The sequence below is a fragment of the Electrona antarctica genome (assembly GCF_951216825.1).
Source record: "Electrona antarctica genome assembly, chromosome: 5".
Lineage (NCBI taxonomy): Eukaryota > Metazoa > Chordata > Actinopteri > Myctophiformes > Myctophidae > Electrona > Electrona antarctica.
In genome coordinates, this window is record NC_136810.1 from 44472092 (window position 1) to 44497644 (window position 25553).

General features: G+C 42.4%; 1 protein-coding gene across 2 annotated transcripts; it reads right to left on the reverse strand.

Moving 5' to 3' along the window:
• anln2 (anillin, actin binding protein 2) lies at positions 1-25553 on the reverse strand. Of its 2 annotated transcripts, XM_079501558.1 has the most exons (26): positions 25309-25553; positions 23536-23632; positions 22701-22862; positions 21879-21977; positions 21118-21305; positions 20765-20857; positions 19968-20057; positions 19009-19098; positions 17835-17919; positions 15888-17606; positions 14445-14767; positions 13373-13467; positions 12955-13084; positions 12135-12270; positions 11159-11338; positions 10632-10758; positions 10389-10437; positions 10206-10259; positions 9823-9855; positions 8907-8931; positions 8154-8263; positions 7597-7650; positions 6887-6973; positions 4840-4947; positions 3150-3277; positions 1-1358 (listed from the first exon to the last, which is right to left on the reverse strand). In XM_079501558.1, the coding sequence occupies exons 2-26, from the start codon at positions 23624-23626 to the stop codon at positions 1133-1135; spliced, it is 4482 nt and encodes a 1493-aa protein (XP_079357684.1). In that variant the 5' UTR covers positions 23627-23632; positions 25309-25553; the 3' UTR covers positions 1-1132. The 2 variants fall into 2 exon arrangements, with proteins under 2 accessions (XP_079357684.1, XP_079357685.1); XM_079501559.1 differs by lacking the exon at positions 7597-7650 and having other exon boundaries at positions 17835-17922; positions 25309-25552.

The window sequence follows — 25553 nt, forward strand, 5'->3', positions numbered from 1 at the left end:
AACAATACAATGCAGCAGCATATTTAATATCCTTTCAGAGGCCAAAGACATGCTTTCACCTTTTCCTCTGATCAATAGTGCCATCATCCATGTTAGGGAAGGCGGTGAAAACCCCAAGATGCAGATACAGTCAAGCGCTTGATAGATTCTCATTTAGAAAAAGGCATAAAGCTTGGCGAGTATACTGTAAGCTGCATCAAATCCTTCCCAAACAGGTAATGCATTACCTTTATTGGTTGCACTAATCTTTAAATACAATCGGGTGCATCAACTGTCATACAAATTTCTCCCATTGCAACATGAGCATCAAGCCCTCATGTTACACCAGTCATATATTTTGTATTTCACAGACGTATCCTACTGGACACATTAGTTGTCATGTTAATGTTCTGTAAATCCTTCACAATGTATATTAGTACTCTATTCATATATATACATATTTAATATGTTTATTTACCTTTCCAATTCAACGTTATTACAAAAATACATACCTGTCAAGTGTCAAATTGAAATTATATAATCTTTCTGAAGTATATAAGCCACAAGAGGAAGCTCCACCTCAGAGAGATATTGAAAGTGACAAGTCAGTGCTGCCCAGTATGTTAAGTTAAGGCAGCTAATGAGGAAAATGACATAGAAAGAGAAAACAAAACATCCCAATGGCAGTAACAAAATAGAAACACTCCCAATTCCTTACCTCATGGTAATAACCAGATTACCTCAAATGCTAAATCAAATAATACATAATACAAAGACATTCAAATGGCTATTTCCCAATTGTAGTCAATCAACACAAAATATACTTCATAAAGCCCTAGCAAGAAAGATTATTTGGTGGACCCAATTTAGTTAAACACAGAGCTGATCTCAAGTGATCTCAGAGCTGAACTCAAGTGTGTGGTAAAGTTACACCAACCAAAACCTTTTCACCTACAGTATTAGTTATGTTAAGATTCAAGACTTTATTGCCGTGATAGTACTCTAGAGCAGTGTACAGAATGCTACTGTAGTATAGTACTCTAGTGCAGTTTACAAAATGCTAGTTGTACAGAATGTATTACAATAGTACTCGAGTAGTTGACAGAATGCTAGGCTGTAGTGTTATTATGAAAGCACTCTAGTCTAGAGCAGTTTACAGACTGCTCTCCCTCATGGTGCTGCTGCTACAAGCCTTGACCGGTAGGGTCCTCATGGTGCTGCTGCTACAAGCCTTGACCGGTAGGGTCTGTGTGTCCGTCTGTGTGTCCGTCTGGGTGGTCTGTTGGGGTCGGCTCCACGTGTGGACGTCCAGCAGAACCTGGTTCAGTTTCTCCATCCACTCTGACTGCTCCCCCTTCGTGTCTGCTGAAAACCAGCCTCTGGAGAACAGAGAATGAAGTCTTTATGAAGCAGTGACAGACCTTCATACAAATGATAACTTATACAAGACAAATCACACCCATGTGAAGTGAGGGGTGCTCTTATCATCTCCTCCGACCTCCTTCACATGCCCCCTAGTTCTTTCACGTCACTGAGATAAGGCATTACACCCCGCACTATACCACTTCTCGGTCATGTTATAGCGACACAAATAATATTAACGAGAATTATATACATAGCCAACACTTATGACGTAAATTCTCCTTTCATTGTTAATGGCAAATGTGACACTAGTTATGACAAAAAGCTGTATATAATAGGAGGCCCTCAAAAATCACACCTGTGTGAAGTGAGGGGCACTCTTATCATCGTACATTATCCATTCATTGTCAATGGGAATTTTGAGTAGGACAGAATTTGCCGATTTGCTCGTCCACATATGGTAAATTCACCATTCATTGTCAATGGGAATTTGTGTAGGACAAAAATCTACACTATAGCTGAATATACTGTAGGAGGGGCCCTCAAAAATAGGTTTAAGTTTGACTTGATGAGAATAAAGCAACGTCTGTAAGCTCAGCAGGAGGTGACACAAAGTTACAGAGTTTGTGTGACAGTTATCACTGCAGAGATCATAATAGTCTGGCAGAAACATTGTGTATTTAATATTTTTATGTTGTTGTTTCATAAATTAATGCCCTATAATTAGTTGTATGACAGTGTCCTGCAAAAGAAGCAAAGATAGCAGACCTACAAGCTCAAAATGCGTCGCATCTGCTATAGTCACAGTTTCGCCTATAATATCATATCAAATATATTAGGGACACCCTGTTGAAATTGGTTAAGTTTGTCTGGGTTTTATAATTAATGTAGCAAAAATAGCACACTAGGTCGCACACTCGACCTAATCAACAGTAGGTTGCGTAGGCGACAAAGCAGCAAGCGTGTAGAAGGAGGGCGACCCGCACACTGACACTGGCTGGTTCAAGAGCTTTTTATTTAGGCGACCGAAAGCCCGAAACGTTGCACTTTTTTTTTTTTAAATGATTTTGCAACCCATTTTTTTCCACTTAGTGTCAATTATCTAATGTAATCCTGGGCGCTACACTTCCTCTGCCAACCTGGGGGGAAGCGGACTAACTAACTTGAACCAGCAAGTGGCAGTGTGCGGGTCTCCCTCCTTCTCCTACACGAATACCAGACTTTGGGCTCCATTTTTGTCTCATCTTTCTAAAGCCACTATTTGGGGATTTAGGAGTGGGGAAAGGGTGTTCCCCCACTAAAGTTGGTATTTTGGTTACCTGTCTATATCCCTTAAACACCTCAGTTACCCGTTATATTATGCATAGGTGTGGTTTGGGCGTTACAATAATTAAACGAATCACCAGTCCACGTGCCATTGCCTTTAAGGGATCCCTTATGCGTTGCCCGTTAGTGCTATATTGCTTCATAGCCTAAGCCCGCTGCTGCCTTGAAGTCTCACTTGTGCTGTGTTTAGGGGAAAGCGTGCCAACACACCCATGACCACACCTCTAGGCGCAAATACCGCTGTCGGCAAAAAAGATAGCGGGTGACGCGGGGCGAAAATACCATTAAGGGACAGAGAAAGCTCCTATATTCGTAATTTTCGGGCCGATGCTGAATTGCGGGCCGCGCTGCGGGTAAAGGCTGCGACAAAATTGGAGCCCTTTGACTTTTTTCTGCATTGCATTATTGATACTTTTACATAAGTAAAAACATTACTTTCTCCAGTACTTTTTCCACCACTGTGTTTGATATTGATAACCTACTTGGTTATATTGATAACCCACTTGTTGCTGGCCAGCTCAAAGGTGAAAGGTCGAGCACAGGAGGCCCTTGTCACAGGCTTGACACATTGGCTGGACGAGCTGGACAGAGAGATGCTGCCCTCTGGTGCCTGGGAGGGAAAGAAAACCAAAAAAAAATAAAGCTAAGTAGATCTCTGTATATTGGAAAATATACATGCAGTACATAGACCAGTAATTCTCTACCTCATGGCCTACAGGTGGTCCCCCAAATAATTGGCAAAACACAAAGATTTGAATGATAATATAACATGAATATAGAACAGTGACAGCGATACATAATAACTTAACCATCTGCCCGCCAGGATTAATTAATCTATCTATCGCGCATTGCCATGGTTTATCGCACACAACCCTTATTTTTGGCCCGCGAACACTGGGGACCCCAGTGGGAAAGTACTACATTACCTCTGTATATCAACCAATATACAATACAACATGCATAGCAATTACCCTACATAGACCTCAGACTGAATCAATCATGTGGTTAATATAATAAAATAAATGATAGAAGTAGGACCGGTCTACTGCACCTTGCTTTCATGTGGGTTAATATAATAAAATAAATGATAGAAGTAGGACCGGTCTACTGCACCTTGCTTTCATGTGGGTTAATATAATAAAGTAAATGATAGAAGTAGGACCGGTCTACTGCACCTTGCTTTCATGTGGGTTAATATAATAAAATAAATGATAGAAGTAGGACCGGTCTACTGCACCTTGCTTTCATGTGGGTTAATATAATAAAGTAAATGATAGAAGTAGGACCGGTCTACTGCACCTTGCTTTCATGTGGGTTAATATAATAAAGTAAATGATAGAAGTAGGACCGGTCTACTGCACCTTGCTTTCATGTGGGTTAATATAATAAAGTAAATGATAGAAGTAGGACCGGTCTACTGCACCTTGCTTTCCCTGTCATTGGGATGGTTCCAGTAGTAATAATAAATGATAGAAGTAGGACCGGTCTACTGCACCTTGCTTTCCCTGTCATTGGGATGGTTCCAGTAGTAATAATAAATGATAGAAGTAGGACCGCTCTACTGCACCTTGCTTTAAATCAATGATAGAAGTAGGAGCGGTCTACTGCACCTTGCTTTCCCTGTCATTGGGATGGTTAATAAATGATAGAAGTAGGGCCGGTCTACTGCACCTTGCTTTCCCTGTCATTGGGATGGTTAATAAATGATAGAAGTAGGGCCGGTCTACTGCACCTTGCTTTCCCTGTCATTGGGATGGTTAATAAATGATAGAAGTAGGAGCGGTCTACTGCACCTTGCTTTCCCTGTCATTGGGATGGTTAATAAATGATAGAAGTAGGACCGGTCTACTGCACCTTGCTTTCCCTGTCATTGGGATGGTTAATAAATGATAGAAGTAGGACCGGTCTACTGCACCTTGCTTTCCCTGTCATTGGGATGGTTAATAAATGATAGAAGTAGGACCGGTCTACTGCACCTTGCTTTCCCTGTCATTGGGATGGTTAATAAATGATAGAAGTAGGACCGGTCTACTGCACCTTGCTTTCCCTGTCATTGGGATGGTTAATAAATGATAGAAGTAGGACCGGTCTACTGCACCTTGCTTTCCCTGTCATTGGGATGGTTCCAGTAGTACATTAGTAAATGATAGAAGTAGGACCGGTCTACTGCACCTTGCTTTCCCTGTCATTGGGATGGTTCCAGTAGTACATTTGACTCCCATCTAGGACAAAGAACCGTCTGTGCCACACCCCAAATTCCTTGATCATCTCAAACATTGTCTGGGGAAGGAAGGAAGTATCAATTCAATACACATAAGGAAACATGTCTCATGTCATTAGTATTTTGGCAGCATGGTGTTCTCCACTTCTCCCTGGTGAAAAGGATGTCGTGGTTATTTGGGGCGTTTACAGAACCCGTCACATCTTCACCGTTGATCTAGTCTCGCGTAGCCAGACAACTATTCCACAATCTCCAAATGCTATATAGAGTCTGGAACTACTAATACGAGTAAGGAAGCTGCTATTTCCGTTCACACAAATATATTTTAAAATTATCTTATTTTTGAGGGGCAGGTTTAATGTTTGTCTTTCTTTATATTAGTTCAAAGTTTGTTTAGTAAAAGCATTGACAACAAAGGGAACATTTACGTCATAATGTGTCGTTTACGTCATATTGTCTCTTTATTGTTAATGGCGTTTAATGTTTGTGTTGCACCGTTTGTTTTATATCACCATTACATCACCTAATCAACATGAGTTAGACTTTAATATATATATATATATTTTTTTTTTTTTTCCTTTTCTGCTAAGCAACAAGGTATATATCTCTGCTGTCGGGAAGAAACCACTTAACTCCAAAATGTTCATTTTTCACTAAATTAAACGGTTTTTCAGGAAATTAAGAAAAACATATTTTGAAAACAAAGCAATACTGCCTCATCAAATTTGGTGTTGTGACTTTATATATTGTCAATTACTTGCATGAGAAGGAGTTAGCTGCTTTAGCAGACAGTTTGAGGGTCCAATAGAGTTAAGGTTTTTACTACTTTCCAATGGTTCGATATTTTCGAAACACACAGAAACACACAAATCTTAAACCTCAAAAATGGAGTTGGGAAGTGACTAAACTGTGACTAAAAACTAAATGAAAAATAGAAAAAGTGCCCTTCTGGGCACAGGTCTCCACCAGGAGGATAGGAGTGTGTGTCCTAAAATGTTTAGGAGCAATATACCATGAGGCTGATTTGAAAACTGTCAAGTGGCATTTCTTCCAAAGCCTAGTGGGAATATGCATGCACAGTTTCACCACAATCGGACGCTGCGTTGAGTAGTTGTGGCGATTTGTACAAAACGGGTACAAAGCGGGCTACTCCTGAAAAGTTTAGAAGCCAATCGTAGCCAATGAGGGTGGATTATGAGAAATCAAACAAACCCGTCTTGATCACATAGACTATGGAGAGCATGTGTACTGATTTGCGTGAAATTTGGATAAAATCTGAATGAGTAATATTAGAAAATGTGTTTTACATATGTCGGCCTCCTGGTGGCGCTATAAAGAGCAGATGTGAAAAATTCCAGGCAAAGGTTTTTCCTTGGCCTCTAGGGAGTTGGCATACAAAGTTATCCACAGATCCGTGCAGTTAGAGGTAAAAACACTTTTCGGCCAGTTATAGCGCCACCATGAGGCCGAGTTGAAAATGTTCATGTGGCATTTCTTCCTCGGCCTAGTGGGAATGTGCATGCACACTTTCACGGAAATCACACGATGTGTTCATGATTTGCAGCATTTTGTTTGAAACTGATCACTCCTGCGAACTTTGGAAGCCAATCTTAGTCAATCAGGATGAAGTCTGAGAAATCTGAAAGACCCGTTTCGTTGAATGGCTCTAGAGAGACTGTGTACCAATTTGCGTAATGTTTGGACAAAATCTGTAGGTGCACTGTCCAAAAACTTGTTTTGCACAAAGCGGCCTCCTGGTGGCGCTATAACAATAATTTTGGGGCAGAGGTTCATTGTTGGCAACCAGGGAGTGTGTGTGCAAAATTTGGCATTGACCAGGTTAACGGTGCCGGAGATTAGCTGTTCACAGACGGACGGACAGACGGACACACGGAGTGCAAAACATACTCTCTCCCCATGCCTTAGGCCTGGTGGAGACAACTATTCAAAAGACCATGACTAAAACTTGCTTGTCAAAAAAACAACACTGGTACTGACCAGGAAGCCTTGGTGCTGCACATTGGAGTGGCTCTCACTTCCCAGATGCAGGTAGATGTTGCCCTCTAGAGGCGAAAGGAAGGGCACCTAGAGGTAGAAGAGGATCATAGGGAGGTAGGGACACATGATGTGGAGCTCATTAGCTTGAGGGCATAACGGAATTTCATATTTGAAGAATTTCCATTATAATATTGTTAATATAAGTGCGATTGTGTAATTTCTGTGGCATTTCGATCAATTCATCAAGAGAAACCGGCTTACCTACATGCAGATATTGTATCAAAAGATCAACTGCCAACAATGGATAAGTTGATTACAGTATTGCATTTGGCGTCATTACTACAGTATAAGATTTACATAGACATCTTTTTTTCACATTTACATCGATGTGCATGCAGTCACAAATTCTACTTCCTGTATGATGACTTGTAGAATAGATGTCTGCAAGCCAAAGGAACAGTCAATGTAATAAATTCTATATGAAGTCAAAAATAATTAAAAAGAAATCCAAATACTTATGGAGCTCGGGTTGTTAAATTCTACAATATCCAAAAATTCTACTTGATTTTTGACAGAACATGCCAGGAGCAAAGAATCACAGGCACATGATCAAGAGCGGGCGGCTGTTATTAGACAAAGGTTAGTCTCTCTAGAGGAGAAGAGAAGTGAGAAGAATGGAGAGGGGTGACAGGGTCGTGAAAGACTGAAACCTTTTCCTGAAACTCATCTCCCAGGAGCCTCCTGATTTTTCCTTCAAGTTTCATCTGAGTGAAGAAAGCAAGAGAGACAGAGAGAGAGAGAGAAATAGGGAGGGGTAGACACATTACATCACCAGTGATCCCACCCTCGTGTAGAATGTCATTATGGTGGGGAAAATAGCAAAGAGTGTGTAATTGTGTCAGACAGTGTGTAATAAGTCAAATGAATAAACCTCTGTTGACCAGCATACTATAGAGAGGTCTAGAGAGGACAGGGTTTGTCCTCAATATATAATGTGTGAACCCCACAAGCAAAGTCCTCAGTGTTCATAGCAAAGTAATCAGTACAATAAGCAGTTTCACCATCCTAGTAGACACCGACTGGTCCATATCAAATCTGTGATTCCTTTACGTTTTAATTGCACTTGCCGTACTGTTTTCAAGTATTTTTAATAAAGTATTCAATCAAGAAAAACATTATGCAGAATACTTTTGGAGAATATCAGGGGCGACTATGGCGCCCAATGAAGTACTCTGCATATTTAAAGAGCCTATTAGCCCCTCAGTACCTTATCCAGAGGGAACTTGCTCTGTCCCAGAGAGGCCAAGGTGATCTTGTGAGAGCCCACAAGACAGAAGTTACTGGAGCGACGGGTGTTCATGACGGACAAGGTGGCAGCTAACGAAGGACCAAGGAAAGAGAAAGGACAAAGGTACATCACAAACCATTACGTGATTTTCCATTATGCTCTTTTGCCCTATAATTCTATCAATTCTAAAGCCTATAATTCAGGCTTCCACTGCTAGGAAATTGAAGTCAACACATCACAAGATAAATGAAACAAGAGTTTGGTTAAGTCCACACAAAAGTGGACCATCCATAAGTCCAGATAAAAGTAGACAATCACAGTACAGCTCACGCTGGCACAAGCAAACAGCGACTTCACGCTGGCCCAAGGTTAATTAAATACATAATTTGTACATGCACAAATGTGGGCATGTACAACTTCCTGGTCTCAATTGCGCATGTTTCTTTCCTTCCAGGGAGCAACATGGAGTCCACCGTACAGTCTTCGCTTCCTAACCTTATTTAATTAACCTTGCGCTGGCCCAGGAAGTAGAGGCAGTCTTTCTTCCTGGTTTGATCCCAGGCTTCTCTTAGCTTCATGGCGAAGTGTGAATGTGTATTATTATTATTTTTCAAAATTACTCTTGCCTCACGATATTGCACCAAAATTAAAGTTAGATGAGAAATTAGGTTAAAATGACTATCATTTCCTGTCAGTGAAAACTCTCCCTGGTCTAAGAAATAAACAACTTACTTGTTATACTGTTGCTGGAACGATGCTGAAAAGAGATGGAAGGGTCTTTGATGAGATCATGAGATAATACTTTATTAATCCCCGAAGGGAAATTAAGGCGTTACAGTCAGCATAATGTGATAAAAATAAATAATCAACAGGAACAAAAAAACACAAACATACACTTGGGGAGAAAGTTCTCATTCACATTATGCAGTCTGATCTGATGGCAGCTAAAAGAAAAGTCTTTGTTACTCTCTTAACCAGTGGTGTCATGGTGATTTCTTTTTCTGGTACCACGGAACGTTGCGCGTGCATGTGCGCATCGCTACATAGCCCAAGTCTATTGTTAAATAGTGTATGAGTGTTTTAGACAAACACAAAAGTAGACTTAAAATAGTCAGACAAAAATCTTTACTGCACACTATAGCGAATCTAAAAAGTTTGCTTTGGACGAATGAATCTGTTCTTTGATGGAGGAGGAGGCATTCTTCTTGTGTGCAGAACAACACACAGCAGCAGTAGCCTACTGGAGCCATAGCCTACTGCTGTAAGTGTGCATGCTTACCGTATAGGCTATGTGCGCTCAGGTATAAACAGTTAAAGCTGTTATGCAAGTAGTATCCATTTGAATTCGTCACAGTACTTGACACGGTGTGAAAATAGAGGGGTCGGCGGGGGGCGCCAGTAAACCTAGACCACTGGGTACTTGGTGCGTCTTGGAAAGTCTGGTGACGCGAGGTTGGTGCGTCTTCTCTTGAATCTTCTAGGGGGGCGCGTTCTAGCGCGCACGCACGTGCACCGCTTCGTTCCGTCCCTGCGCGTGCACGTCAAAAAAAGACTGGTACCACGGCGTGGTACTGCGTTCTACGAGCATGACACCACTGCTCTTAACAAGTACCAATTCATTGGCCAAGAAACAAAACAGGACACTCACCATAATGGTATTCAGAAGCTTTCTTGGCGTGACCTAAAAGGTATATAAACATCCAACAAGTGAATACTATGGCACATGTCTGTCAGAGCAGTGGTTCCAAAACATTTTAGCTCAATAAATTAAGACTTTTGCCCAGGACCCAAACTAGTGAAAATACAACATCTCAAATAACATCTACAAGCTCACAACGCTCACAATTAGCGAATTTATGGAATTTCTTAAAAATATTTCTTTGATTTCTTCATGAGATTACTGAAAAAAATGATTTTAGAAAATGTTTTGAAATAATAATTTACTTAAAAACAAAAAAAGTGTGTCCACGACCCACAAATGGGTCCAGAGCTACTGTTTGGGAACCAGTGTGTCAGAGGATAAGTATTTACCCGTGGCTTAGTAGAGGAGCTCTCCATGCTGCAGGTGTTCCCAGAGGTGTGGGACTAAACACAGAGGGACAGTACATTCTCAAATTATTTAATAGGACAGCGACGAGACAATGCTCATCTTCTTTGTTAGTGAACAAATGCAGTAAATACCATTACATTTAATAAAATAAAATGCCTTCTCACCAGGCTGTAGACTTCCACATCAATCTCAAAGTTGGAGCGAATATCCTTCCTGGAGCATTAGGGATTGAAGAAATGAAATGCATTTGGTAAACAATTAACTATTTATATTGAGCTGTGGCCGATGTCAATGTCAAGTCATTGTTTTTAGACAGGGATGGGAATAGCTAAGGCTTTAGGGAGGGTACGAGAGCTCCCAAAACAGGGGTGTATGAATCATAAATGAGTTTAACAATGCTGACTTACATAGTGACAGAGGTGGGGAAGGAAATGGTGTCTCCGTTCTTGGCATCTGCAGCCGTAGCCAGAGGGGTGGCAACAATGTTGCAGGGCCCATAGCGGATCAGGACAAAGAAATAGTGACTTGGTTGACCTTTGGAGGGTGAGATAATTAGATGGTATTAGATACAGGTGGAGAAGGAAATCATGGTCGTCATTTAAAGAATTGGAGGTTAGTTACGTGTTCAACCAGGACAAACGTCAAAGCAAACAGTTAATAATACTGTACAGTTTACACAGCATTCACATCCTTTCACTTGTAGCTGAAAGGAAGTCAGTCTGGCCAGAGTAAGGCTGACTCGCATTATTTTCTCTGCCAGGTCAAGTACATTCAAGTACATTCTCAGAATATTTTTTACAGTCTCAGACTGACCATCTATCCGTCCAGGCTGTAGCGACATGTACTGTACCAAACCAAAACAAATGACATGTTTCCTGTTCCAGGCCAGTACATTGATTGACAGAAACACGAGCCATATTTTGTGATGTGGTACCTGTGCGGTTACGTGAGGAGTACACAAACTCCACCTTGAGAGGGAGCTGGATGTTGCCGATGGCAACGGTGCCCCTGCAGGGCATCAGGGAGGAGGCGGCACCTCCTGCTTCCTCAGACTCCAGAAGCCTTTCTTCCCTCAGCCTCGCCACCTCTGCCAGGAGGGCAGCACGCTTTTCACCTGGCACACCAATCCGTTTGAATAAAAGATGAACCATAGAGATCATAAACAGCAATGCAACTACTAAATCTACTACCAGAGTGGTTCTCAACCATTTTGATACCAGGGCCCACAAAATTCTTTTTTTTCCTCCACCCACACAGCTCTTCCAACTTAGAAGGAATGCGTGAGAGTAGTGCTTTTTTTTAATGCCCAGACCAACAACCTCCCCCCTCCCCCACCCAAAATTTGCTGTGCCCGCGCGATGCAAGTACTTCATTCTTACTTGTAATGTGATGTGATGTCTCCTTATGCCCCCTCCCTCTGTCCAACACCCCCACCCCCCACCAGTGTATGCAACCCTCCCTCCCCCCCTTTTCTTTCTTTTTGGTGATGCAAGAAAGATGAAATTTATCCAATATAGCGCCGTCTATGGCAGCTGTGGTAACTGCAATCTGTAACTGTACTACCGAAACAAATTCCTAACATGTTTACATGTATGGCTAATAAAGGCTTCTGATTCTGACTATTTATGTTGCATTTTAGCCACAGACCATTTGATGAGGTTTAGTCTCTCAGACCTCTAATTGTGTAGATTCTTGAAAATTAAGCAATTCAGAGGTTTAACAATACTTTAACTCTTGGGAGCGTGAAATGAAACCAAATATACCCGTACTCATTTTGTATTCAACAACATTGTGCTACATACAGGAGACAACAAGCATTCATCGACAGTGCGCTACGTACAGAAGACAGGCATTCATCGACAGTGTGCTACGTACAGAAGACAGGCATTCAACGACAGTGTGCTACATACAGGAGACAAGCAGTAGTTTCTCAGCCTCGGCCTCGGTCGCGGAGCCTCGGCCGTGCTCCTCGTCGGTGCAGCAGCTCAGAGCCTGCAGCGTCTGGCTAATCACCGTCTGCAGCTTCACTGCCTCCGCGTTTAGAGCCTGGACAACCGTGGGACAACACACAATGTCACTCGTTTAATAGAGCCTGGACAACCGTAGAACAACACACAATGTCACTCGTTTAATAGAGCCTGGACAACCGTGGGACACCACACAATGTCACTCGTTTAATAGAGCCTGGACAACCGTGGAACAACACACAATGTCACTCGTTTAATAGAGCCTGGACAACCGTGGGACAACACACAATGTCACTCGTTTAATAGAGCCTGGACAACCGTGGGACACCACACAATGTCACTCGTTTAATATAGCCTGGACAACCGTGGGACAACACACAATGTCACTCTTTTAGAGCCTGGACAACCGTGGAACAACACACAAACCTAACATCCGTCAAACTCTAACAGTAGAATATCTTTACAATGAAACTATAAGTATACACTATACAATGCTATGTCTATAATACAATGCAAGGTCGTCGAAGCTAGGGCAAGTGCAACGGGCCAATGCGGAGTCTGAAGAGGTGAGTTTTCAGACTACGGCCGAAGATTGGGAGTGAGTCTGCAGTTCTAACTGCAATGGGAATCCAGCCAACAGTGTCAGGGGGAGTTATATCAAATGTAACACCACACCAGTACACCACATTGATGTAGTATGTACTGTCTGCAATCCACCTCACAGACCATTAAAAGAAGAGACAAAAAAAAGGCTGCCACATACCAATATCTTATCTTTTATGTTGATAGATTGTTGCGGACGGGACTTCTCTTGGGCCTTCCTCTGTATCGTAGGAGTGACACTTTGAAAGGTAGGTATGTTACTCTGTCTCTGAGTGCGATAGGCATCGATGCTGTCAATCGAGAAATACATTATTATCAGACACACAAAGAGCATAGACATATTGCAAGAATGCAAAGATTATACAAAATAATTTTAAAACGAGTTTGGATTCAAGTATGCATGCACAGAGTTCATACATACAATATAGATGATCTGCATATTCATCATTGCCCAACATACCAAGGTACCAAGGCCAACAACAAATACCGACCGGGTCACATACCCATATTTACTCGTCAAGCCAATGAGAAAAACAGCATTTGATTACCATTACCGCCTAAAGGAATCATTCTATTACCTGTATAAAGGAGATGACTCCGCGGGAGGGGTAGACAACTTCTCTGGGGTCAGGAGCAAAGATGTTGGGTTGGACTGCAGGGTCACTGCCAGCCTCTGTGGATCCAAGGATGGAACATTTAGATATACCCTGAATATATATCCCGAATAGAAGACGACTCTGATTATAAGACGACCACCATTTTTCAAGACTCATTTGTGGAAAAAGATCATTGAATGTCAAATAGTCTAGTCCGATTATAATACGACCCCGTTTTTTAGGATATTTCTATTGGAAAAAAAAACGTAGTCTTATATTCAGGCCAATATGGTATACAGCTATAAATAATAAATAATGCACAAACATTTAAAAACGGGAAAGCATTCATCTCATTCTCAATTGATTCACAGACATGCACAAATGCAGCTAGCCTGGCTAATAGTCTGGCTTATTAGCCAGGCTAAAATGCAGCACCATTTGCCAATCAATGAAAAAAAAAAAATTGTAAACGTGGAAGTGCTAATATAGTGTCCCTTTCAAGCCTGATCAAAAAACAACAAAAGACATCAATTGACAAAATATATATATATATTTTTAACCTAGTCAGAAATATACAGAATATTACAGGTACAACAGGTGGAAAGAAAGTAACACATTGTAAGAAGAAAACACCTCTACTACACTCTGGGCTAAGCCCGTGATCTGGTGAGGGCATGGCTCCTGCATTTATAGATACAAATAGATTCATTATAATGCTTTAAGATATTTTAATATTGGACTATAATATATATTTTAATGGACTTACTAGGGATGTCCCGAATCCCGATCACGTTTTTTTTGCTCCCGATCCAATTCCGATCATTTGATTTTGAGCATCTGCCGATACCGATTTTTCCCGATCCGACATTAATATTTTATAGAACACGTTTATGCTATATCACAATAGTATAATATCCCAAATCACAGACAATATCCAGTCAAATATCATGATATGGATATAATATTGATACTAGGGATGTCCCGATCATGTTTTTTGGCTCCCGATCCGATTCCGATCATTTGAAAATGCGATCGGGACAACCCTAGGACTTACGAGAGGGGTGACCACAGCCTCTACAGATTTGCTGAGAGGAGAGAGGATGCCGGTGGGGGGGAAAGTCAGTTCATCTCTACTGGCGTCAAGCTCCTCCTCGCACCCATGGTCCTCTTTGACTTCATCGTCTCCCTCGCTTTTCTCTTTCTCGCAGTCCATCTTGTCCTTTTCTCCAGAGCAAGCGCTGATGCCACTGTCTTCGGTGTCTACGTCAGCCCTCTTCCGCTCCGATTCCATCTTTCCGGCATATTCCAGAACCTCCCCAAACATCTCGTCTATCAGCTCCGCTGTGTTGGCCTCGTCCCGAGAGTTCAGTTCATCCTCTGGTGGAGAAAAAAAAAACATTCCAACCTTTTAAAAACAACTAATCACACGTAGCATTATGTCAGTCGTCCCTCCCCTACAGAAATCCTCTTGTCTTCTAAAAAGTTCAAAGCCGAGCTGCTTTCTCCCACCCCCCCAACGGAGCCGTTCCAATTCCAAATGTTGAAAACAGATTTTAAGTTAAGTTCTGAGTTAGGGTGGTCGGTCGTTGTTATGGTAACAGAATTTGTGTCGTGTAATCAATTATTTGAGCCCATTATATCCACAAAAAAAAAGGGTAAAAAAAAAGGTATTAGCCCAGCGTTCAACGCAAAGGTATGTGAATTGTGAACATGGCCTTACCTGGCCTTACCTGGTTCACAAACGTGTGGGAAACAACATGTATAAAACAAGTCATATCTTAAATAAATGATCACCAATGTGTTTCAAACTGTGCTCAATAGTGTTCTCGAAATTCCCTTGTGCCACCCAGAGTAAATACTAGAGCCCGACAGATACTGAAGTTTTGTCCTTTTATGACCATATTTGGATATGCCTGATGTCATCAGCCCATATGGGCATAACCCTTTTTGTGCCTATATAGCCGAGTGATTTGTTCCGATAACATAATGACACATTGAGGTTAGACAACACACTCCTGCATTGGGAACTCCTTATTGGTTATGGCAGAGCGTGACGAGGCCCGTCGGCCACCAGCAAATCTTAATATATAGGATTAGTACACACGGACACACACACGTTTTGCAATGAACTACCCCTAGAATGTGGTTACCAAAATGGTATTTTGTAATTGTTACTTATGTAATGGAGACAGTATATTCGACAAGCCAATATCGGCCAATAAAATTGACCGACTGATAAATCGGGCAGGCTCTAGTAAAATACTTTCATGTCCCATAATAAACCTGTGCTTAGGTGATGTGGAACAACATGACCATTGTTTCTACCATCTTATAACCATACTTGTATCAATCTTACTAACCAACAGCACTATAATTGTAAACGTAGATAACTTACTTAAATCAATTTATTTTACAGTACCATACAGTTCCCCAAATACAGCCACTGTGCTCAAATCATGTTAATTATGTCTTCCAAATGCAGCTGTATTCATCTCACCTGATGAGCTAGACTCTCTCCTGGGCTCAGAGAAAGTGTTCATCTCAGACAGGGTTGAGTCTTTGATTAGCTGAGGCTCCAAGATGAAGGAGACGCTCTTTAGGATTCCTCGTTTATGTGACTGATTATTTTCACGTGCCAGTTGTTCATCTATGGCAACCTGCTCTCCTTCTAGTGCCGGTGATATTACTGCCCCTGCCTCCACACACTTTTCCGTTAGTGGGACTTCCATGGAAATATGAGTGAATTCATCCTCTGAATTCTGAGCCTCCATCACGGTCTCTACATCTGCGCCATTACTACCAAGCTCGATATCTTTTGGGTCATCTTTGCACTGTCCGTCTTTCACAGCCTGAACTTCATCTGTTATTGAATTCGACCCAAAGGACAACTCCATGTCTTCTTGTTTTATATCACATGTCTGGGTCTCTGTGGATGAAGTTGCTTTGTCCATGTTGATTATATCCACGTTCATCACCTCCACTTTCACTGCATCAGGACTTAACATCTGCACTTCTTTATGATTCACAGTGTTTACCGGGTCTCTTTCTGGGGTAGGTTTCAGAAACTGGACCACATCTCTTTGGTCTCTGACCAAGTCATCAGGGAGCATTTTTGATCCATCGCGTTCCTCCACTGATGTGGACTCCATGTTGTCCTCAAGTTCTTCACTTATTGGGAACCCAGTAACCTCTGTGGGCGAGTTGCGCTCCTCTTGTCCTTGTTTAGTACATGCAGCATCTTCATGCTCAACGATGCACAACTCTACCTCCCTGTACACCCCACCTTGAGGGTATCTCCACGTCCTCGGTTCCTCATCCATTGATGGTTCGGTCTCCTCTCCATATGAACGTTCATCAAACTTATCATTTTCTTCAATTGAGACGGAGTCTTTCTCTGCAGTTACTTTGAATGCCTCTTTGGTCTTCTGTTCATCAATTGCAGGTGACCCGGACACACTCTGTTCTTCACTGGTAGCCACCTCTGAGGCACTCTGTTCTTCACTGGTAGCCACCTCTGAGGTACTCTGTTCTTCACTGGTAGCCACCTCTGAGGCACTCTGTTCTTCACTGGTAGCCAACTCTGAGGCACTCTGTTCTTCACTGGTAGCCACCTCTGAGGTACTCTGTTCTTCACTGGTAGCCACCTCTGAGGTACTCTGTTCTTCACTGGTAGCCACCTCTGAGGTACTCTGTTCTTCACTGGTAGCCACCTCTGAGGCACTCTGTTCCTCAGTAGTAAACAAACCCTGCTCTTCAATAACAGCCAACAAAGATACACTCTCTTCCTCGGAAGCAGCCAACACTGATGCGCTTTGCGCTCCAATAGCAGACAACTCCAATGCACTCTTCTCCTCAGTGGTAGCCAACTCCAATGCACTCTGCTCCTCAGTGGTAGCCACCTCTGAGGCACTCCGTTCCTCAGTTCTAGACAACTCTGATACAACCTGCTCCTCAAGAGTAGCCAAATCTGATGCACCCTGTTCTTCAGTAGTGACCAACCCCAAGGCACCATGCGCTTCAGCATTAGCCAACCCTGTAGCAGTAGTCGCCAACCCTGATACACTCTGCTCTTCGTCAACAGGTGACTCCAAAACAACGTGCATGTCAGGTTGACAGGAATTTAGCTTGCCTTTCTCATTTCCCAATAAATGGTTCTTCTCATCATTCTGCCCTGGATGTCTTGTAGGGTTAGGGTTAGTTGTGTGTGTGTTTTCACCTGTTAAAGAGTCACAGTTGCACATAACTACACTAAGTAATAATCATTTCCTTTGGCACATGTTTATAGTTTATCCCAGTGTGCAATAGTCTTCTACACTAAATGTGCAATAAGAAGCCCGTTTTCTCACGTTTAAACATTATTATTATTAGACTATAAACGTACTCTTAGAAGGATTAGTCAACTATGCATTAAGGAATTCTGTGTGTTCCAGTCAGAGGGTCTCACCTGTGGTCTTTGGCTGTACCGTCTCTGTACTAGCTGCAAAAACTTCAGAGTAGCTTCCATCTTTCATTTCAGTATCACCATCTACCTGCTGGGGAGATAACACAAATTACTTTAGGATTAAATACCATCACAGGAACTAATGGTGAATAGTGATATGCCGCAATGGTAGAGATAGGAAAGTAGAAAAGGAACACTCAATGAAAAGGAAAATGCAATGTCACATCAGAAATCAAAAGCAGTGTGCCAAAAATATGATAGAAAAATGGAGCATTTTCACAAATCCCCCAAACGGTACTGTGAAACCATGAATTGACAGGTGTAATGACAACATTTCAACAACACAAATGGTCAAAGTGAATCCCTTGTGCCCCAATGTCACCATGTTCATTGATCATGAAAGAAAATAACCTACAATATCTTTAGTGGCAAACCCACCGACCCAAAACCACAACAAAGACTTAAATAGGTGACCGTTATCCAACTTCCTACCTGAAAGTCACATTTGGGGCCATGAAAACGGTCAATTTTAATCAATAGATGATAATAGAATGTTTTTTTTCTATTAGCCTTATTGATTGCATGACCTGTTGCCAATTCCTAGCATATTATCTGAAGGCCATATCGCCCACCTCCATGACCACAAATTGTTGCCCAGCAGGTGTGTAGCTGCTCTAAGTCAGTGGTCCCCAAAGTGGGGTCCGTGGACCCCTAGGGGTCCTTGAGGGAGTTCCAGGGGGTCCCCGGCTAAGTGATAGTTTGGAACCAACTGGACCCGTATGGGTCTGTAACTCTGAGTGTACAAAGGGAACCAATTGGACCCTCACAGGTCCATTTGTACACTCTCAGAGTTAAATTAACATTGATTTTACAATATAAATTGGGGTCTCAGAGATTAGAAATGCCATTAAATGGGGGCCCGTAGCCTAATGCATGTCAAATTGTGAGTCCATGAAATTAAACGGGTTGAAAATCACTGCTAGTTGTAAAAAATCTTCTCTTATGGGAGTCCTTGGCATATCTTTTCAAATGGGAGTCCGCAAGAAGGTGCTGTTATAATATTAGCGGGCTAATTAGTGTCAATTTGGAGGGTCCTTGACATGAAAAGGTTTGGGAACCACTGCTCTAAGTGACTGAGGACAGCTACTGTACAGTTGTAGCTGGCAGAAGCACTCACATCCAAGGCCTGTGAGGGAGGCCATATTCTCCTGCTACGCGTAGGTGGCGGTGCCGTCCAGTCAGAGGACGGGCCAGGAGAGGTTTTCCCCTGCCGATATATACCATGAAACAACATCTGTAACAGCTATTGGCAAACTATTTCTCAAATTCATCAAATCTTCCTCCACATTTCAGAGGTTATCGTCTAACTCTAAGCCAAAATTTTTATGTTTGTTGGCCCTGCTCATTTAGGTCTAAAACCACCACTGATTGGTATTCTGATGTGTATATGTAAATGTAAGTGCTTAATGTGGACCTAAGGGAGAGAAGCTGCTGCTTGTGATGCATAGAAATGATTCAATTAACAGCGATGCAGCTGCCTACTGTATATACAGTAGGTCTGGCCTCACACATATTACTTGTTGATCTTCAAGCATAAGACACATGCTAATGTACCTTAATCTCCAGTTGGACAAATACTAGGGGAAACCCTAGGCCAAGTCAAGTCAAAAATCAACATTAGAATCTTACTTAAACCCAGGGGCCCCAGAAAGAGCAAGATATAATAGCAAAGTAGAGCATCAGCATTTTCACATATCCCCTCACGTGGATTTCCAGTTAATACTAGGTATAATTACATTTCACCAAAAACATTGTGCCTTGCTTACATGTTCATTTAAGTCAAGAAAGGAAAATAACCTCTGATGTCTTTAGTGGCAAACCCACCAACCCAAAACCACAACTTAAATTGGTGTCTAGTCATTTAACTTCCTACCCTGAGAGGCAAACATTTGGGGCTATGAAAATGGGCACCTTTTGTGAGATTTTATTCTCCCTGTATTATCCTAAAGGATTTTTTACATCTGTTGCCAATTCCTACAGTATGCCCACTGAAGGCCTTCATGCCCACTCCCATGTCCACAAAATGTTGCCCAACTGGGCAGCTCCAAGTGACTGAGCTGCAGTTGAATCACTCACATCCAAGGACTGTGAGGGAGGCCAGATTCTCCTGCTACGTTTCGGTGCTATCCAGGAAGAGCAGGAAGGTCCAGGAGAGGTTTTCCCCTGCTGTGAGATTCACATAACCCCGTTTTACACAGCCTGTTCAGGGTGGGAACACTGCACTATTATTCCACCCCGCTGTTCTGTATAAAAAATGTAACGGGGAGCATCGTTGTTGTCGCAGTCGAGCCGGCAGCGGAGGTAGTCAGAGTTGAATTGAAAACATCAGAGTAAAACTGGGATGAACAATTTTAAATTGTTTTTCTGCAGTTGAAGAATTATTTCAACTAAAACCACCTGACCACTACATGACCAGCCGACATTAAAGACAGACTATTTTCCTAAGGTTACAACCATCAACCGACGGTGAATAGGAATACATTTATACAAACTGAGACAATCCGCTAAAGATGTGTGACAGCACTATTATCAGTGTATGTTGGATTCATGTTAATGTGTATTTTCAAACATTAAACGAGAAATTTAAACCCTGTATATAGGGCTGTCACAATTATGACATTTTTGGAACACAGTTCTTACATTACGTTAATTTAAAAAAAATCTTTATGGGATTTTGAATGCAAACACATCTTCACTGGCCGTGGGTTTGACATCAGAATTGGGTACTCTCTATAGAACAATATGATTAATGTTAAATATTGGCACGGCTCCCCTATGACAAATACAGTGATGAAACTGCATATAGAGCTAAGTAAAAGTACATAAAACAGTCAGGTAGACAGACAATTGGAAATGTGAAAACTAAAACACACCTCGGCCAGTGATGGGTCGGAGTTGCTCCTTTTCAGCCAGACATTGTTAGCAATCGTTTGGGAGACCAACAGGCGCACCTCCTGTTCTCTCTCCTGATTGGTGGGATGACAGACAAAGACAGAAACTGAGCATCTACCCTGAGAGTTGAGACGACATTTAACAATTTAATACAAAAAACATATCCACGTTGGTGGTAAAAATAAAAACAATAACTTAAAATTCAGTAGTAATTGTACAAACATTATTACAGAACAGACTGGAAGAGCGACCCCCAAAGCCAAACAACAGTCCATATTAAGCATTATGCCACAAAAAGCTATGAAGCCACTGAGCTGAGCCTCAGTAAATGTACCTGCCGAATGCGGGAAGCTTCCTTGGAGCTGGGTGTCACGTTTCCCTGGATCTTCTGGTGGATGTCAGAGACAAAGTTGGAGAGGGAGCGAGGGCAGGTGGCTTCCCGCAGGTGGTGGCCTGCAGCAGTGCTTGGCTCAAACGAGGGTGCTCTGAAACGCTCCAGACGCTGACTGAACTCTCCTTCACCTGGAGGAAAAACGCAAGAACAACGCAGAACAAATATCAGTGACACCACGCTCAAATAGGTATGATAGGCCAGATAAAGCCATGTCACGTGTGTATCATTCATATTATTTTAAGCCTTTGCACATTTATAAAAATGAAAAACATCACAAATGGAAAACATACTTTTCCTTTAATGATTTAAAATGACAATCCAAGTTGTTTATAACAATAAATGGATTTGTTCTGCATTTGCTATTGGCTAAATGTTAGTCTTAGGTTAGTAGGGCGATGCTTGATAGCAAAATAGATTTAAAAATCCCTTGGCCATAGTATATTGATTTACAGTGAAGATGTGTTATAAAATGGAATCACCAAGACTACAAAGATTATAAATCCAATTTAAATAAGTTTGATAGTGTGAGTTTTGTTGTTGTTACAAGGCTCAGCAATATTCATAGGTTACTAAACTATATGTTTATTGCAAAGCTAAGATTAGGTTTTTACATTTATTGGCAATAACTGGACTAGACTGCCCAAACGGTCCAGACTGGTTGCCTAAGTATGTACTGTGAGGGAATAAACTGTGCGTCTCACCAAGGAGTTGTTGTCTAAAGCCCTGGGAGTCCTGGAGAAAGACTGATGGGCTACCAGCAGACCCTGGATCAGATTCAGCCCGGGCCAGAACAGGTCCTCCTGAAATAATACACAAATTCTATTAGTGACAGCCTGAAAAGATTGAGAACCACTGCTATTGACCATTTGCAGACCGCAGCCATCTTGCCATCAGAGTTTGGAAGCACTCGTTTTCAGTCAAGCAACGTCCTGCTGCCTACTGCATTATGTGCAAATTCAAAAGGTGGTACGCAGGGCAGTTGAGCGATATCTAACGAGAACTTCCAGACTGCAACACTTAGAAAAATAATCACCTGCAAGCAAATAATTTGTTGTTTTTCTTCTAATTATTTGTTCGGCCCAATTTATTTTTGTTTATTGTCATGATTTATCACCATCCGAGTTGGCTTTGTCTGAGGCTTACAGGTCTTTAAATAGATACTTTTTGAAACGTCTATGGGGAAAATGTAGTGGGAAATTCTCTTCCGGGCTGCTCGTCGTCATGAAAGGGGGCGGGACTGCGACACTCTATATCCTGCTGCCTGGAGGGCAGGGCCTCTTTTCCCGCGTCACATGCCCAGCCAATTCTTGTCTGTGAGTGTGTACGTAATGCTTCTGTATTGATCACATTGCTTAGAAGGTGCTCTCCCATAGGCGAGCTATCGAAGCGCAGTTTGATTAATAAAACAGACATATTCTATTAGTCACCGCCTGACAAGATTGAGAACCACTGCTCTAACCTAGGCCCCATGCATTCTAGTGTTTGCATAGTCGGGTTCAGGACTGGAGTGACACCTTTCTCACCTGGCCGTGTCTGTGAGAGCAGCTGTAGTCGGGACCTGACTGAGGTGATGGCCGGTGTGTCTGGCTTTACATCCAGCTCAGCTCTCCGTCCCGGGGATGACGGCGTGGGACTGCGGTTCTCCTGGCCAGCAGCACTCTCCAGGCGCCGCCGCTTCTGCCCATCTGATACACACGGTGGGAGAGAAAACATGTGAGGCCTGCAATCATGGGACTTTGGAGTGCAGGATCAATAAGGCAGTGGTTCACACTTTTTCATGTCAAGGACCCCCAGTTTGACATGAATTAGTCTACAGTTCCCCCATTGAATGGCATTTCTATCTAACTCTCAGAGGGTACAAATGGAACCAAATGGACCCATTAGGGTCCATTTGATTCCAAACTATCATTTAGCTGGGGACCCCCTGGAACTCCCTCAAGGACCCCTTGGCATCCCCAGACCCCACTTTGGGAACCACTAAAATAAGGTATATCTGAGAGAGAGAGACAACCACGTAACCAACCACGTTATAGATATTAACATTACTTATTCCTTCACACTTATGAATGGTGCATTTATATAGCACATTTATCCATAGCACTTTACATAGATTGTGCATTCACCCACTCACACACACACATTCATACACTGATGCCGGAGGGGGGAAACCATGCAAGGCACCAACCTGCACTGCCACATCGTGAGCAATTAGGGGTTCTTTTCTTGTTCAAGTCTTGCTCAAGGACACAGTTACTCTGGGGTGAGCCCGGGATCGATCGGTTCCCATCCGGCAACTTTACCCCTGAGCCAATGCCACCACTTGTTTGAGTAGTCATACACTGTGACCCGCACACACACCTGATGGCAAGAGAACATTGTCCTCCGAATCGGACAAGGGAGCTCTTGGCCTTTTCGAGTTAGCAGCAGTGTTTTCTTCTCCAGATTCCATGTTGCACTGCAAACAGAGAAACACAAGTGACATGAAAGACCTAGTATGTTGGGTGACAACCTGTTGACAGGTATAGGTTGCAGTAACACAACACAGAATAGCCTTCCTTGATACAAGACTGTCAAATATTATGACATATCGTATCATATCATGACCAATGACCGTCTTGTGATCCATCCAAGGCTAAACACAGACCAGGATTGTCCCTCACCCCCAATTAAATTCAAACAGTGTAGAGAAACCTAACGTGAAACACGACCAATGGCTGCAACCTGAATCACATAACAGTGACAACTAGAAAAAGTGCCCTTCCGGGCACAGGTCTCCACCAGGAGGATAGGAGTGTGTGTGATGTTTGGCAAAATGTTTAGGAGAATGTTTTTCTTTTCTTCATTTTGTTGAGGAAATGCAGAGCCAGATCACTCATAGCATCTCTGAGGATAGAATTCTGGATGAGCAGGACATGTGCAGCATTTTGTACAAAACGGGCCACTCCTGAAAACTTTGGAAGGCAATTTTAGCCAATCAGTGTACAATCTGAGAAATCTTGCAAACTGTGAAAGCCAATTATAGCCAATTAGGATGGAATATGAAATATCCGACAGATCCGACTTGAGCACATGACCATAGAGATATTGTGTAACGATTTGTGAGATTTTTGGACAGAATCTGGAGGAGTAATATCAAAAAAATTGTTTTACAAAAGTCGGCCTCCTGGTGGCGCTATAAAAGGCAGATGCGGAAAATGCAGGTAAAAGGTTTGTCCTTGGCCTCTAGGGAGTGTGCATGCAACGTTTCACGCAGATCGGTACAGTTTTAGGTATAAATGTGAAAAGCTGCCTCATGGTGGCGCTATAACAGGCCGTTCTGGAAAATGTGGGGCAGAGGTTCATCGTTGGCATCCAGGGAGTGTGTGTGCAAAGTTTGGCATCGACCGGGTTAACGGTGCCGGAGATTAGCTGTACACAGACGGACGGAAGGAAGGACGGACGGACACACACACGGACGGACGGACACACGGACGGAGTGCAAAACATACTCTCTCCCCATGCCTTCGGCCTGGTGGAGACAATGACATCATCATCTTACCATGAAGTTATGCGGGAGGGAACGCCTACTGACAAACAACTACTTTCTGGCCTTGACAAGTTGACAGCCCAATGCCCACATCCAAACAGAAAAGTCCTTTCTGATTGCATTAAACGAGTCACTTTGCCACTCACTTTATGCATGCGCATACCCTTATTTCTAGAAATCAAAGCAGATTTGAACAAAACAAAAGTAAACATCACTATAGTTTCACTTATTGTAACTGTCTCTTAGCCCCATATTTACTCTCGTAGCGTATTTTTCGATTCTGAGAGTGATCATCAGATCGTCAGAATCGAAAAATACGCTACGAGTCTAAACTTGGGCAAACGTGTCTAAGGTTTCACTGGCGGCTAGCTACTAGTCTATTATCTTACGTGGATTAGCTAACGTTACCTACATTGATTTGAAGTGCCACCAAATACGATCCATGTATAAAACTGTGGCCTAGGCCCTATAGTTAACAGTAACTTTCGAATGCGTTAACGTTAAGCTACTCGTTTTATAACGAGCTATTTGATGAGAATCCGTGCTAACGTAACGTTACATTATTAGGCCAAAGCTAAAACAGCGAGATAAGAAAGAAGTCTTACCTGGATATGTGTATTAGTTAAAGTATGGTAGTAAACCGTAGTTAGCAGCACTAACTAACGTCTAAATAGTGCACACCAGAAGAGAAGTCAAAGCTAAAGCCTTAAGTTTATCGACTGGCGTGGAGTCTCCTCCTTCAAACTTTGAATTTCAGCGGGTCTTCTGTTCTGACTCACTGCCACACTGTGCCCTACTGCTGCACCTCTCGCACCCCTCGTACTCAGCTGCTGTACAGCAGTGTTGCCAG